General features: G+C 46.0%; 1 protein-coding gene across 1 annotated transcript in view; it reads right to left on the bottom strand.

The window, feature by feature from the left end:
• The window catches only part of LOC126354238 (uncharacterized), a 648,883-nt gene that overhangs the window by 21,908 nt on the left and 611,953 nt on the right, over positions 1-15,022 (bottom strand). The window contains exon 5 of the mRNA XM_050003736.1: positions 1,286-1,940. Coding sequence (XP_049859693.1) covers positions 1,286-1,930 — 645 coding nt within the window. The 5' untranslated portion in view covers positions 1,931-1,940. The remainder of the gene's footprint in view (positions 1-1,285; positions 1,941-15,022) is intronic.

The following is a 15,022-nucleotide window of genomic DNA, read 5'->3' on the forward strand; positions in this document are numbered from 1 at the left end:
GGGATCTCAAGTTGATTCCATATTTCTAGATTTCCGGAAAGCTTTTGACATCGTTCCTCACAAGCGACTTCTAATCAAGCTGCAGCCTTGGGGTATCGTCTCAGTTGTGCGACTGGATTCGTGATTTCCTGTCAGGAAGGTCGCAGTTCGTAGTAATAGACGGAAAATCATCGAGTAAAATTGAAGTGATATCAGGTGTTCCCCAGCGAAGCGTCCTGGGACCTCTGCTGTTCCTGATCTATAATAAATGACCTGGGTAACAATCTGAGCAGTTCTCTTAGGTTGTTCGCAGATGATGCTGTAATTTACAGTCTAGTAAGGTCATCCGATGACCAGTATCAGTTGCAAAGCGATTTAGAAAAGATTGCTGTATGGTGTGGCAGGCGGCAGTTGACGCTAAATAACGAAAAGTGTGAGGTGATCACATTAGTTCCAAAAGAAATCCGTTGGAATTCGATTACTCGATAAATCGTACAATTCTCAAGGCTGTCAATTCAACTAAGTAACTGGGTGTAAAAATTACGAACAACTTCAGTTGGAAAGAGCACATAGAAGGTGTGGGGAAGGTGAACCAAAGATTGCGTTTCATTGGCAGGACACTTAGAAGATGCAAGAAGTCCACTAAAGCGACAGCTTACACTACGCTCGTTCGTCCTCTGTTAGAATATTGCTTCGCGGTGTGGGATCCTTACCATGTGGGATTGACGGAGGACATCGAAAGGGTGCAAAAAAGGGCAGCTCGTTTTTGTATTATCACGCAATAGGGGAGAGTGTGGCAGATATGATACGCGAGTTGGGATGGAAGTCATTAAAGCAAAGACGTTTTTCGTCGCGGCGAGACCTTTTTACGAAATTTCAGTCACCAACTTTCTCTTCCGAATGCGAAAATATTTTGTTGAGCCCAGTCTACATAGGAATGATCGTCAAAATAAAATGAGAGAAATCAGAGCTCGAACAGAAAGGTTTAGGTGTTGGTTTTCTCCGCTCGCTGTTCGGGAGTGGAATGGTAGAGAGATAGTATGATTGTGGTTCGATGAACCCTCTGCCGAGCACTTAAATGGTAATTGCAGAGTAATCATGTAGAGGTAGATGAAGGGAGCGCTTTCAGCAGGAAGCAGGTGAAGGAGAAGTTAGCGTCAAATGGGGCAGAACGCGATGGCAGGGCTGTGGCGAGCTACTAGGGGACCGCTGTCAGAGGAGGCGGCGAGTAGAAAGTGGCACGAGCAGCTGAGTATCAGCCGTGTCACTATCTGACAAGGCCTACCAGCTGGCGCGCGGACAGTACCTTGAAGGGGGGCCTCCTCTGCTGGTGGTGGGGCGGCTGCAGCAGAAGCGACTGGCCGGGCTTGACGGGCGGGCTGTAGGACGCAAGGTAGGTGGGCGGCACGTGGTAGGCCTCCGGCTGCGGCTGGTACTGCGCCAGCACCACCGGCTGCTCGCGGTCCCTCTCCCTGTCGCGCTCCCTCTCCCGCTCCCTGGCGTCCCTCTCGCGCTCGCGGTCGCGCTGCGCCAGCTGCGGGGCGGCGCTGGGCGGCGGCTGCGCGTGCCGGCTCAGCAGGTAGTGGGCCGCGGGGCCCGCCGAGTAGAGCGCGCCGTACGGGTAGTGGTGGTAGGCGGCGGAGGCGGCGGGCGCGGGGGCGGCGAAGGCGCGCGCGTACTCCTCCTCGGACACGACGACGCCGGAGGCCGCGCTGGCGGACACCTTGACGGAGCGCGGCGGCGGCGGGGGCGGCGGAGCGCCGGAGGCGGCCGACGAGGGCGGCGGGTGCGGCTGCGCGCCCGAGGTGGGCGGCGGGGGCGGCGCGAGCACGCGGTGGCAGCCCGCATTGTAGCGCGCCAGCAGCGGCGCCGGCCGCGGCAGCGGGCGCACGAACTCGCCGCCCAGCCCGTGCGCGCCGCCGTCCACCACCAGGTGGCTCGCCGAGATCATCGGGCGCTACCTGCCGAAACAGACGACGTCACCGTCACCACTCTCATTCCGGCTTTAACAAGTTGTCTGCTGAGCTGTACCTGGCCACGCTTTGCTGTGGCTCAGTCTGTTTGAACAGAAAAAGAGAAAGCACAAGTCTCTAATATGTATGATATACGTCCTAATCCCCTTCTCTCCCCTGTTGCTGAGCACCTACCCCTCCCCCTTTCTTTGTGCACCTGGTTTTCGTTCCCCCTCTCTCTGTCCATCTTCCCCTACCCCTCTCCATCTCCTCCTGCTTCCCCTTCCTCCCCCCCCCTTTCTCTGTCCATCAGCCGCCTCTCCATCTCCTCAAATGGTTCAAATGGCTCTGAGCACTATAGGACTTAACATCTGAAGTCATCAGTCCCCTAGAAATTAGTACTACTTAAACCCAGCTAACCTAAGCAGAGCACACACATCCATGCCCGAGGCAGGATTCGAACCTGCGACCGTAGCTGTCGCGCGGTTCCAAACTGTAGCGCCTAGAACCGCTCGACCACATTGGCCGGCTCCATCTCCTCCTGCCACCCCTCTCTCCCCCCTTTCTCTGACCATGTTCTCCTCCCCCTTCTCCATCTCCTCCTGCACCTCTGTCCGTCCATCTCCTCTTTCCCGTTTTCTACGCCCACTTTCTCCCATTCCGACCACGTTCTCCTCCCCCCTCTCCATCTCCTCCTGCCCCTCTGTCCGTCCATCTCCTCTTTCCCGTTTTCTATGCCCACTTCCTCCCATTCCTCTGTCCATTTCGTCTTACTTCCTCTCGCTGTCCTCGAGCCTAGTTACAGCTTATAGCGACTCCAGCGCAATAATAATACTAAAAGACTTAAAAAACGGTATTTATAAAGAAGAGACATTTGAAACTTGAATAATATAGATTTTTTATCATGCACACGTACTATAATAATTTCTCTGTGTAAGTTTCGAGTGCAAAGAAATGTAACAAAATGATCTAGAGAGACGACACGATACGCTCTTTTGTTAATTTTATAGTCGTCTTCACTTCTTCTCTTGTCTTGGTTGTCTGTAGACGGACATCTTGCGAGTGCTGGCAAATGTAAGCATATTTGTAAAAATGAAGCAGATAATATATTGATTTAATATTATTCTGCACTTTTAATTTGTAAGAGGTGATCCCGATTTCTATGTCCGCCTTCCTTTAAGTAACCTGCATTCGAGTAATTTACAGTTCGAGAATCGCAGCGGCCGATGCAGCCAACGACGCCATTAAGTGGCGATATTAACTTATAAAATTTAGCGGAAGCGAAATACTCGCCCGCTATAAACATAATATACATTTTTCTGCACAGCCGCCCGACGTTGCAGAAAATACGTAGCTTCAAGGTTCTTATTTTCAGTACAACAGCCGACAGCCAGAGCCAGGACTCGCACTACAGTGCAATGGTTAACGGAGGTAAGAAGAAATACTCTCGCGCGTGTGTGGGCCGCAATTGTAATTTATAACTAAAGATTTTTTTGCTTTAAAATGAACTGACTAGCCGAGGAAATTAATATGAAAAGTTAATTCCATTGTTCAACTTATATGCTCAAAACGTAAGATTCACCGAGTCTAACATTCATTAAAGTAACAAATAATTTAAGATTAATATTGTTAAAAAGGAAAACTTCACAAAAGCATTTAATCGTAAATCAAAATTGAATGAAATATTATTTTTATTAAAGCCCACCACGTAAGTCGGCAACAACCAAAAACAATAATACATTAAATTACGCCGACCGACGGACGCGAGGAGCTCTCCTAACAACTTTTCACTACACTTCCTCGTTCTTCACAAGATGACGGCAGTAACACGCGTACCGTTCAGGCTTCACTCGCTAGAGCTGCACATCAAACCGAAATACCCTCTGTAGGGCTAACTTCAAACTATATTGTCGTGAAATTTCAACATTCCGATTGCAATACGAGGGGAGAAAAAATTATCCTCTCTCGTAAATATTACTGGCTGTGCTTATAAAGTTTTAAAGCATAATGACTTTTCGTTCACTTGGCCACTCGACTCGGAACATAAGCTCGTATTGGTCACTGATAGGGAAGAAAAGCAGCACTGTCCTTTCCAAAGAAGTTGTCGCGGCATGAAAAATCTCAATGTGTGGGCAGGTATCTAAATCACTTTCCTCGAAATAGGGACGCATGGCAACTGGCGGAGCCTGTTAAGAGGCATTTTCACAGGTGCCTCTCCGGAACCGCGCTGCTGCTACGGTCGCAGGTTCGAATCCTGCCTCGGGCATGGATGTGTGTGATGTCCTTAAGTTAGTTGGGTTTAAGTATTTCTAAGTTCTAGGGGACTGATGACCTCAGATGTCAAGTCCCATAGTGCTCAGAGCCATTTGAACCATTTTTTGCAAAATAGGCGGCGTACTATGAGACTGTTCTGTACCTGTCTGTGCAAAAGAATTAAAAAAGACTTAAATCTGGAATTCAATATGTAGATCATACTTTGCCGCCACAGGAGAAGAAAACGATAGGCAAGTAGATGTACATTTTTTATTAATCTTTAGCGAGGCCATTACTGTACAAACACGCATAACTGGTTGATTGTAATACAGTTCTATCCGGGCTAAGTGACGACAAGTTGCAAATTTTCTTCATTGACTTGCATAATTTTGCAGTTTAAATTAGTGAATACTGCCATTAGCGTTCTCGAGTACTGCTACAAAGTATTTAGAATTTTCTATTAATAATTGACCGTGGAAAACAGTGATAATTTGAGATAAGAAATAAATCCTCCTCTGACAGCAAACATTATCTTCAGTTTCATTTCATTGTGTCATGATCGATTTCGGAAGTACCACCCCCATCCTCATACGGAGTTGGAATACATACGGTGGGAACATTAATAACATTGATAAACTGCAGGGACGAATTCCTGAATGGAAATGGGGGGAAAAAATCCTATGAACATGTGACCGGAAACGCATCGCTGCCAACGTGGATGGCGTTGATGAATGACGGTTCCTCTGACCAAGTGCCGCGTGTTCCTTGTGTGTTGCAGGCTGTGAGGTTGACGCAGTGTGCTGTAAGCAGCAAAACGGTCCGGTATTCATGTCGGGAACTAGCCGAGATGGTGTCTGTGTACGGACAAACGGATGGTTCAAATGGATCTGAGCACTATGGGACTTACCATCGGAGGTCATCAGTCCCCTAGAACTTAGAACTACTTGAACCTAACTAATCTAACGGCATGACACACATCCATGCCCGAGGCAGGATTCTAACCTGCGACGTAGCGGTCGCGTGGTTCCAGCCTTAGAACCTCTCGGCCACAGCGGCCGGCACGAGCAGATGGAAACGGTCGGGAGGCAGCAAGGCTATATCAAAACAGGTACCCTCACAAACATCAACCACATCACAAAACATTTCAATCCCTTTTTGGGCGTTTATGTGATCATGAGTCCTTTCAGACAAACGGAACGTCCAGGGAGACGGCGGACTGTCGTACACTATGACCGAATTCTACAGGACACTGAGAACCCTAGTACAAACTCAAATCTGGTGTTTTCAGAAACAGGACGCTCTCGAATGCTGCAAGTGCCTGGTTGGTGCTGACTTGGAGCGTTTCCTCACTCCGCAACGGTTCCTAAATCGAGCTGAATTCGAGAGAGACCATTTGTTCCTATTCAATCCTTTACGCTGGATTACTTCACGATCACCTATTTCAATTTCTATGAGGGAAAAAATGAAGTTTCCACTTCTACAGAAATTCTATAAAAAAAAAAAGGAAAAGTTGTGGAGTTCAGGAGTCCTGGAAGGTAAACATAAAACAGACTACACTTTCCAGTAACATTCTAGGTGACTAAAATCATCACTGGCAGCTGAAAACTATGAAACTCAAAAACATATCATAGTCAACAGTTTCAAGGATTCGTGGTACGAATTAGGCATTCGTTTCCAAAACGAAGCAAGCGGTTTCTGAGACGCTCTCTTCCGCCGAAGTCGTGGACACCGTATCACCACTGAATTTGCTCTGATTTTCAGACAACATTAAATCTCTGCGCTCGAGACACATAAAATTTCTTCAAAACAAGTGGCCGTAATTCGTTCTTGTTGAGGAACAATCTCTGCCAAGCAGCCTGAAACTGCCACAAAGCCACTACGTAGCTGTATGAGGCACACACGAATCATCAAGAAAACGGAATTCCACTATTACATAGGAAACCCCTAACATCCCGCAAAATTATGTTTATTTTGTGAGCAAATAAATGTAATTTTGCAGAGAGCGTCAGGAAGTATTTCCTACTGAATACTGTTACAATGTTCTGCCAATGAGCAACGGAGAGTTCATAAAATGTTAAGGGGAGTTCCCTTCCAAGTTTTGTACGTAATGTAAACATTTTTAAAATATTGCAAGAAAAATATATTGTACAAGTTTGTAGAGTTCAGGATATAATTGTATATTCAGTCATACAGACATATTTTTCATTCGCACAAAGTAAGAGATTAATAACAACCTAGATATCAACGCAAATATTACAAGGTTTCAACTGAAGCTCACGCAGTAGGTTCGTAACAAGAGCGATACCTTAATCTGGTTGATAATAAGTGAAGGAACTGGCTTGAAATTCACTTGCGTGGAAGAATCCATAATTAGTGAAACGATATATGCTGCTTTAAGACAATCGATTACTTGTTCCGCAGAAAAACATGCAATTTGTGATAGTTCACTTCCTTTTAGTTCCAAACCGGAAATCTTCTGACTGAGTAGCGTTTTAAATGTGTCAGTGGTGCAACACAGCAACTTAAAGCGCTGACTGTGCACCGCAATGAGATATGTAAGTGTAGCCACTTGCCTTGAAAGTTGTTTTTCCTTGCCTATGATTTTTTCACCGGCGTTAAATCTCGACAATGTATGTGTTACGGAGTAAAGTCAAGCGCCAACACGCCAGTCGGGAACGACAGGGAAGAAAAGGCTGTGAATCGCAGGCGACAGCAGCGGCCCGTATGTGAAGAGGACGGAAGAGCCGAGACCGACTGGTGTGGCCCAGTTCGACAGCGGCACGTGGATGGGTAACCATCAGGGCCGCCATACGCTGTTGCTATTTTTCGGGGTGCACTCTGCCTCGTGATGCCAACTGAGGAGCTACTGGACCGAACAGTGGCGGCTCCGGTCAAAGAAAACCATCATAACGACTGGGAGAGCGGAGTGCTGCCCACACGCCCCTCCTATCCGCACCCTCATCTAAGGATGACACGGCGGTCGGATGGTCCCGATGAACTACTTGTGGCTTGAAGACAGAGTGCTTGCTTTTGTTTGTACTATCAAGTGTAGCGTCATAACCATCCCTCTGGTGCCTATTACCTTTCCTAAGGCCAAACTGATGTTCAGTTAACGAACCTCGTTTCTTCCATTCTTTGTTATACTGGACACATGAACTAAGGTGATTATACAGTAGTTCTCAAAATTACTTACCCTTGCTATTTTTAAAACTGTGTGGAAAGCACCCATTTGATTCTACGATCGTCACCATTATTAAGTGAAACTTGTGGAAGGCCTCCTTTGACCTCGTTATCTGTATTACCGTCATAAATCACAACTTGCCTTCCACTTCGCAATACCCCTTTTGCCACTGGACGCTCTTTGTTTGCAGATCCACCAGTTAACAAATCATGAGAGCTGTGCTTAATTTACGATGCGTTATCACTGTCAAATGTTCAAATGTGAGTTAAATCTTATGGGACTTAATTGCTAAGGTCACCAGTCTCTAAGTTTACACACTACTTAACCTAAATTTTCCTAAGGACAAACACACACACACACCTCCGCCGGGACCAGCCGCACGTTATCGCTGTCTCTGCATAGAGTGGCTACTACCGCTTCGATCGATGAACTATGCCTACGCTACGGTGAATGCGAATAACCATCTAAAATAATATTTAGAAAAGCTGTCTAACTTGAATATGATAGACTCGAATGACTCTTTTCGGCCCGACATCACGTAAGGCAATCAGGCTTCTGCCTAACTTGCGCTCTCAAGTGCCTTTCTCGTATCTTCTCACACGCAGTAACACTATCAAGTTATATTTATTTCAAGAAAATTCCACTTCTCGAAGATCGGTATTCCATAAAACAGATGGTATACTGTGCCTTATACGATGAAAAGATACTGTCTGGATTTTCCGCCGTTCTACAGTTCAAGTACTGTTAAGACGGAGTCAGAGATAAACGTTTGTGCCACACACTCATTCACATGCTTATCACCCTAGTTTCTGAAGTGTTTTCTATCAGCACACACAGCAGTAAAGTCGTACGGCACATCAAATCGGATTACGGCCAGCGATAAGTAAGATTAAAGATAACAGTCGTCACGCATGAAGAAACAACAATGTCTCATTACGCATTTTCTCAATGTCCACGTCTTGATGCATCGACAAATAAAGAAGAAGAAGATAAGTGCCTTGGAGAAAAAAAAAAAAAGGAAGTTTGAAGTTTAAGCTTCCATCATAATCAAGATCGTTAGCGTGAGTTAGTAGGCTAGATAAAAAAAAAAAACAGTCTGGAAGTTGCTGAAGCCATCCTCACACACCGTGAAGCGCGCCAAACCTTGTATGCATTGTGGCTGACACACGCCCAGAAACAAGCTAGTACATCACACAGAACGTGCTCCTGAATGTAGTTCGTGACCGTGGCGTCCTCCGTTGGCAGGTGCCGGCAATAAGCTGGCTCACCGGCCACAAAGTTTGTTTACAAACCTGCGCGTAAAATATCTTCCAAGATATTGAGGGCTGGGGGAGTCCACTTAGATGAAAATCTCGCCACCGCTGAGAAAGAAGGTGTCTTGGTAGGACGGATGCGTGGGTTCTAGGGCAGGACACACACAATGAGTGTAACACAGAATAGTGAGTAGTAAAATATATTACTCAACTTTGATAACACTGGTTACAGCAGTTGTAGAATGCAGGTTTACCCTATCTGTCCTGCGTTGACTACAGTTCCATAAACAGCAACTAGTGCGTCCCAACCCACGTGTCGTGAAATCTCCAATCCATTTCGCCGTTCGACTTTATCCTCCTTACTTGCAACTGGTCTTACAAGCTCAAGTACCGGTACCATACCTTTAATTGTGATGTTGCTTTTTTCTCCTCGTGTTACCAGTGAATAACTACAAAAAATTTGAATGTAGAAGGAAATCGCATGTACCTGAACACTAACAACCTGACACCAAAGTAACATGTACAAATTACACTCTCGGTTTAGTATATTGTACGTAATAGATACCTGTTAGAAAGACGTGACATTAGAATGTTCGACTTTGCAACAAATTGTTCTTCGATTCCTCCATTCCTTAACCTTACACAAAACTAATATGAGTTGCCTCCCCCTCTCCTTCCCCAACCCAGGTTCTGAGTACGCTCTCGAATGAAGGGTAGTATATTGAAGAGGATACAGTAAGCAAGTTCAACTGGATGTACGAGGGTTGCCTAAAAGTACTGCACGGCAGTTTTTTTTCTCGGCCGAAAACAACGCTACGAATGCGAAACGCAACGTATGTAGCATCTGAAGTCTCTTGAGTGAGCGCGCCAAATTTCCTGCACTTGCAACAGACAGCGTAGCTGCAGGACAGTTTCAAAATGGCGTATGTAGGTGGTGTACGCTACAAGCAACGTGCCGTCAGTTAATTTCTGTATAGATTATTCACAAAAGCTTGTGCAAAGTCTATGGAGCACCTGCTGTTCACAGAAGTACAGTTAATCGCTGGGCACGAAGGGTGACGTCATCAAAAGGCGGTTCGGCGCAGCTCCAGGATTTGCAGCGGTTGGGGAGACCATCCACGGCTGTCACACCTGACATGTTGCAGCGAGCTGCTGATGTCATTCGCGAGGACAGACGCATTACGACTCGGCAGTTGGCGCTGCATCTGTCAGTCAGCAAAAGAAGTTCGCACAGTGAAGCACAGGCTCCGCCACCAGCGCAAAGATTGGTACCGACAGGGCATGCACGCCCTTGTTTCGCGCTGGACGAAGGCCACAGAACGGGATGGAGATTACGTGGAAAAATAGGGCGTGTAGATAAAACACTGTTCCTTTGTGTGTGCAATTCTCATCATGTTCAATGAAGAATTGTTGAAGAATATAATGCGTCGCGTTACTTTGCGGGCAACCCTCGTAGGTTGCAGTAGTGATACGGAGATGAAAGACTTGCACAGGAGAGGCTCGAGGACAGCTGCGTCCAATACATCTCAGTCCTGCAAAACTACAACAACGAATTTAATGAGGAAGTACTGCAAAACTATTCTAAAAATGGTTTAAATGGCTCCGAGCACTATGCGACTTAACTTCTGAGGTCATCAGTCCCCCTAGAAGAACTAATTAAACCTAACTAACCTAAGGACATCACACACATCCATGAGCGAGGCAGGATTCGAACCTGCGACCGTAGCGGTCGCCCGGTTCCAGACTGTAGCGCCTAGAACCGCACGGCCACTCTGGCCGGCAAAACTATTCTCCCAAGCTAAGTTTACGAGGGGCGTTCAATAAGTAACGCAAAACTGTCTTGCCATCGGCCAGTTTCGGTTGAGAAAACCCGGAATTTGTTGTGGGTCATCGTAGAATATTCCTGCTATTCACTGCTCAAAAGAAAGTGGTTAGAATAATGTGTGGAGTTCATAGTCGCACATCTTGTAGGAATCTTTTTAGTAGATTGGGAATTCTTACAACAGCCTCATAATACATTTATCCACTAATGAAATTTCTTCCCAACAACATGGACCAGTTTAAAAACAACACTGACATTCATGATTATAATACCAGAAAAAGAAAGACTTACACTATCCTTTACTTAACCCATCTTTGGCACAGAAAGCGGTAAAATAAGCTGGTATAAAATTTTTTGACAAATTACCAGATGAAATAAAATGTCTGACAGGCAGCAGTAATAGCTTCAAAAATAAATTTCAATCATATTTCCTTGACAACTTCTTCTACACCATGGATGAATTCTTGAAAAGGAATAAATAAATCTGTAAATATAGTATATGCATTTTGTGCCATTTTAGGGAATGAGGTAAATAATAGATATATTAATTCTTAACTCTGTATATGTGTATTTCTTGTGCACGTTCCACATCACCGTACCGCGCGACTGATCAATGGAACACGCAACCAACTAACCCTCTTCATCCCGTATAGTTTTATGAAGTTCCGACAGATTGCGGGGCTATACACAGCCTTCAAAATGGCGCCTTTAACGGAGGTGGGCTCTAAGCAGAGAACTGTCACTTTCTTTTGGCAGATAAACAGAGCATCAAAAATATTTATAGACGCTTGCAGAAAGTCTACGGAGGCCCGGCACACAACAAAAGCACAGCGAGTCGTTGGGCGAGGCGTCTGTCATCATCGCAACAAGGTCGCAACCTGTCCGTTCTCGCCGAGCGGTCCAAGGCGCTGCAGTCAGGGACTGTGCGGCTGGTCCCGGCGGGGGTTCGAGTCCTGCCTCCGGCATGGGTGTGTGTGTTTGTCCTTAGGATAACTTAGATTAAGTAGCGTGTAAGCATAGGGACTGATGACCTAAGGAGTTAAGTCCCATAAGATTTCACACACATTTGAACATTTTTTTTGTCCGAACCCTTATGAACCAGCCCGCCGTACATGGCTGTATCTTCTTTAACACTGGAACGTGCGGACACTCTCATTCGACCTGATTGACGGTTCACAGTCACACACCTGTCTGCAAAATTTAACGACTCTCTCGACAGCGCGGACACACTTGTCCACCAGTTGGAGTAATCAAGAGGCGTGTATCCGTTGGGTTCCTTGCTGCCTAACAGAAGATCGTAAAAAGCAACGACGGACCGATTTGTGCGGAGTTGCTTGCGCGTCAGGAGGCTCATCGTTACAACCTTTTATCGCATGTCGTAACGGGCCATGAAATATGGGTTCGTCACTTCGAACAGGAAACAAAACGGTAAACCTCTCCGAAGGAAAAATGTTCAAATCCGCTTCCTCGAAGGTAAAGTGGTGGCAACGTTCTCCTGGGGATCTGAAGGGGTTATTCCGTTCGATGTCCTCCCTCATAGTGAAACGATCCTACCCTCAGGAAGCTGGAAACTCGACCTCAGTGTGTTCGTCGCCACAAAAATGCACCCCAACTTCTCCTTCTTCATGACAACGCAAGGCCCCTCACGTGTCTGCGCACCCGAGAGGACCTCACAAAACTTCACTGGACAGCTCTTCCTTATCCACGCTACAGCCCGGATATCGCACCTTCCGACTTTTATCTGTTTGGTCCAATGAGGGATGCAGCGCGTGAATGATTGAGAGGTTTTTGATGTCGCAAACGCTGACTCCAACGTCCACCAGTAGAGAGGTACCATGAGGACATACAGGTCCTCCCCAGTAAGGTGGCGTACGTCTACCGCTCTAAACGGAGATTATGTCGAAGAAATAGGGTTTTGTAATCCAAAGAGTGGGGAAATACACTACTGGCAGTAAAACTGCTACACCAAGAAGAAATGCAGATGATAAACGGGTATTCATTGGACAAATACGACATGTGATTACATTTTTACGCAATTTGGGTGCATAGATCCTGAGAAATAAGCACCCAGAACAACCACCTCTGGCCGTAATAACGGCCTTGATACGCCTGAGGATTGAGTTACAGAGAGCTTGTATGGCGTGTACAGGTACAGCTGCCCATGCAGCTTCAACACGATACCACAGTTCATCAAGAGTAGTGACCGGCGTATTGTGACGAGCCAGTTGCTCGGCCACCATTGACCAGACGTTTTCAATTGGTGAGAGATATGGAGAATGTGCTGGCCAGGGCAGCAGTCGAACATTTTCTGTATTCAGAAAGGCCCGTACAGGACCTGCAACATGCGGTCGTGCATTATCCTGCTGAAATGTAGAGTTTCACAGGTATCGAATGAAGCGTAGAGCCACGGGTCGTAACACATATGAAATGTAATGACCACCGTTCAAAGTGCCGTCAATGCGAACAAGAGGTGACCGAGACGTGTAACGAACGGCACCCCATACCATTACACAGGGTGATACGCCAGTATGGCGATGACGAATACATGCTTCCAATGTGCGTTCACCGCGATGTCGCCAAACACGGATGCTACCATAATGATGCTGTAAACAGAACCTGGATTCATCCGAAAAAATGACGTTTTGCCATTCATGCACCCAGGCTCGTCGTTGACTACACCATCGCAGGCGCTCCTGCCTGTGATGCAGCGTCAAGGCTAACAACAGCCATGGTCTCCGAGCTGATAGTCCATGATGCTGCAAACGTCGTCGAAGTGTTCGTGCAGATGGTTCTTCTCTTGCAAACATCCCCATCTGTTGACTCAGGGATCGAGACGTGGCTGCACGATCCGTTACACCCATGCGGATAAGATGCCTGTCATCTCGACTGCTAGTGATACGAGGTCGTTGGGATCCAGCACGGCGTTCCGTATTACCTCCCTGAACCCGCAGATTCCATATTCTTCTAACAGTCATTGGATCTCCACCAACGCGAGCATCAATGTCGCGATACGATAAACCGCAATCGCGATAGACTACAATCCGACCTTTATCAAAGTCGGAAACGTGATGGTACGCATTTCTCCTCCTTACACGAGGCATCACAACGTTTCACCACGCAACGCCGGTCAACTGCTGTTTGTGTGTGAGAAATCGGTTGGAAACTTTCGTCATGTCAGCACGTTGTAGGTATCGCCACCGGCGCCAACCTTGTGTGAATGCTCTGAAAAGCTAATCTTTTGCATATCACAGCATCTTCTTCCTGTCGGTTAAATTTTGCGACTGTAGCACGTCACCTTCGTGGTGTAGCAATTTTAATGGTCAGTAGTGCAACATGGTGTATTGGAATCCTGAATAAAACCAACCTGCTGTCAGAAAAAAATTTGCTACATTACTTAATGCACGTCTCTTACGTATCAGGGACGTGGATGGAAAAAATAGGGGAAAACACGATTTTCTGCACCCATCGATCCATTCACGAGCACGTCGACGCGGTTATAGCTGAGTGCGTCTCTCCACAATTCTCTCGCATCTGCGGAGTAATCTATCTGTGTTGTAGCTCGGCGATGACATTTTTATCTACGAGTGTTTACAATGAAATGTACTGCGACATGCTCTCACTTAACCGAGAAGGTCGACCATCGCTCGGCTTATCGCGTGCTCATTCACCGCCGTTATCAGCAGCGATAATAAAAGTTTCCGATAAGACAGACAGGCACCAAATGAGAGTTTCGTAACTGCCAGCTGCAAAAAAAAAAAACCATGAAGGCAACACCGCCGGACTTGACGGGAGAGAGATAACCCATTATCAGCGACAATCCTGTAGTTACCTTCCATTTAATCAATGTATCGGTGACTTTACTCGTAGAAATTTGGACTTCCTCCACGTTTCAATCTTTGATTTTAAGTATATACTTATTCACCTTTCTACTACTCTTCCATCGCCTTCGTCTTTGGTTTGTTTATCCGTAAGTCATATTGTGTTTTAGGTACATTGCCTATTCCTTCCAACGTTTGTTCCAAGTCTTCCTTAAATCCGGCTACTTGCTATGCCGCTGTGAATCTCAGCATTGGTATCTTTACCCTTGCTCTTTTCTTTCATTTCTTTTCTGCTTCTTTGACGCGCAAGTTAACTGGTAGTGAGTATTGTTAATTTAATTTAAGACAGGTAAACACAATGACTGGATGAAGACAAAAGAATAAAGAGTAAAAATGCTCCTTAGCGCTTTTAGTAAACTAAACAGGATATCGAAAGTACAACGAAAAACTAGCCAAGGTAGCAAATTTAATTTTTTTATCTACTCGATGACCACTTTCGGATCGGTACCCTTTTCCAGAATCATCGTAACACATAGTCAAAATGGTATTTCCGTAAATTCAAAAACTGTCTATCTGTTACGATAATTTAAAAATGGGCCCCGGCCCGAAACTAATAATCGAGTAAACAAAAATAAAAGGAATGTAGAACATTGGCTAGTTTTTCGTTGTACTGATTAACAGAAGTTGGTGACCTGCAATTGTTCCTGCATGCTGGAAGATCGTAAAAAGCATATCCGAAGCTAAGCTTTCGAAAGCACACGCAG

The sequence above is a fragment of the Schistocerca gregaria genome, chromosome 3 (assembly GCF_023897955.1).
Source record: "Schistocerca gregaria isolate iqSchGreg1 chromosome 3, iqSchGreg1.2, whole genome shotgun sequence".
NCBI lineage: Eukaryota > Metazoa > Arthropoda > Insecta > Orthoptera > Acrididae > Schistocerca > Schistocerca gregaria.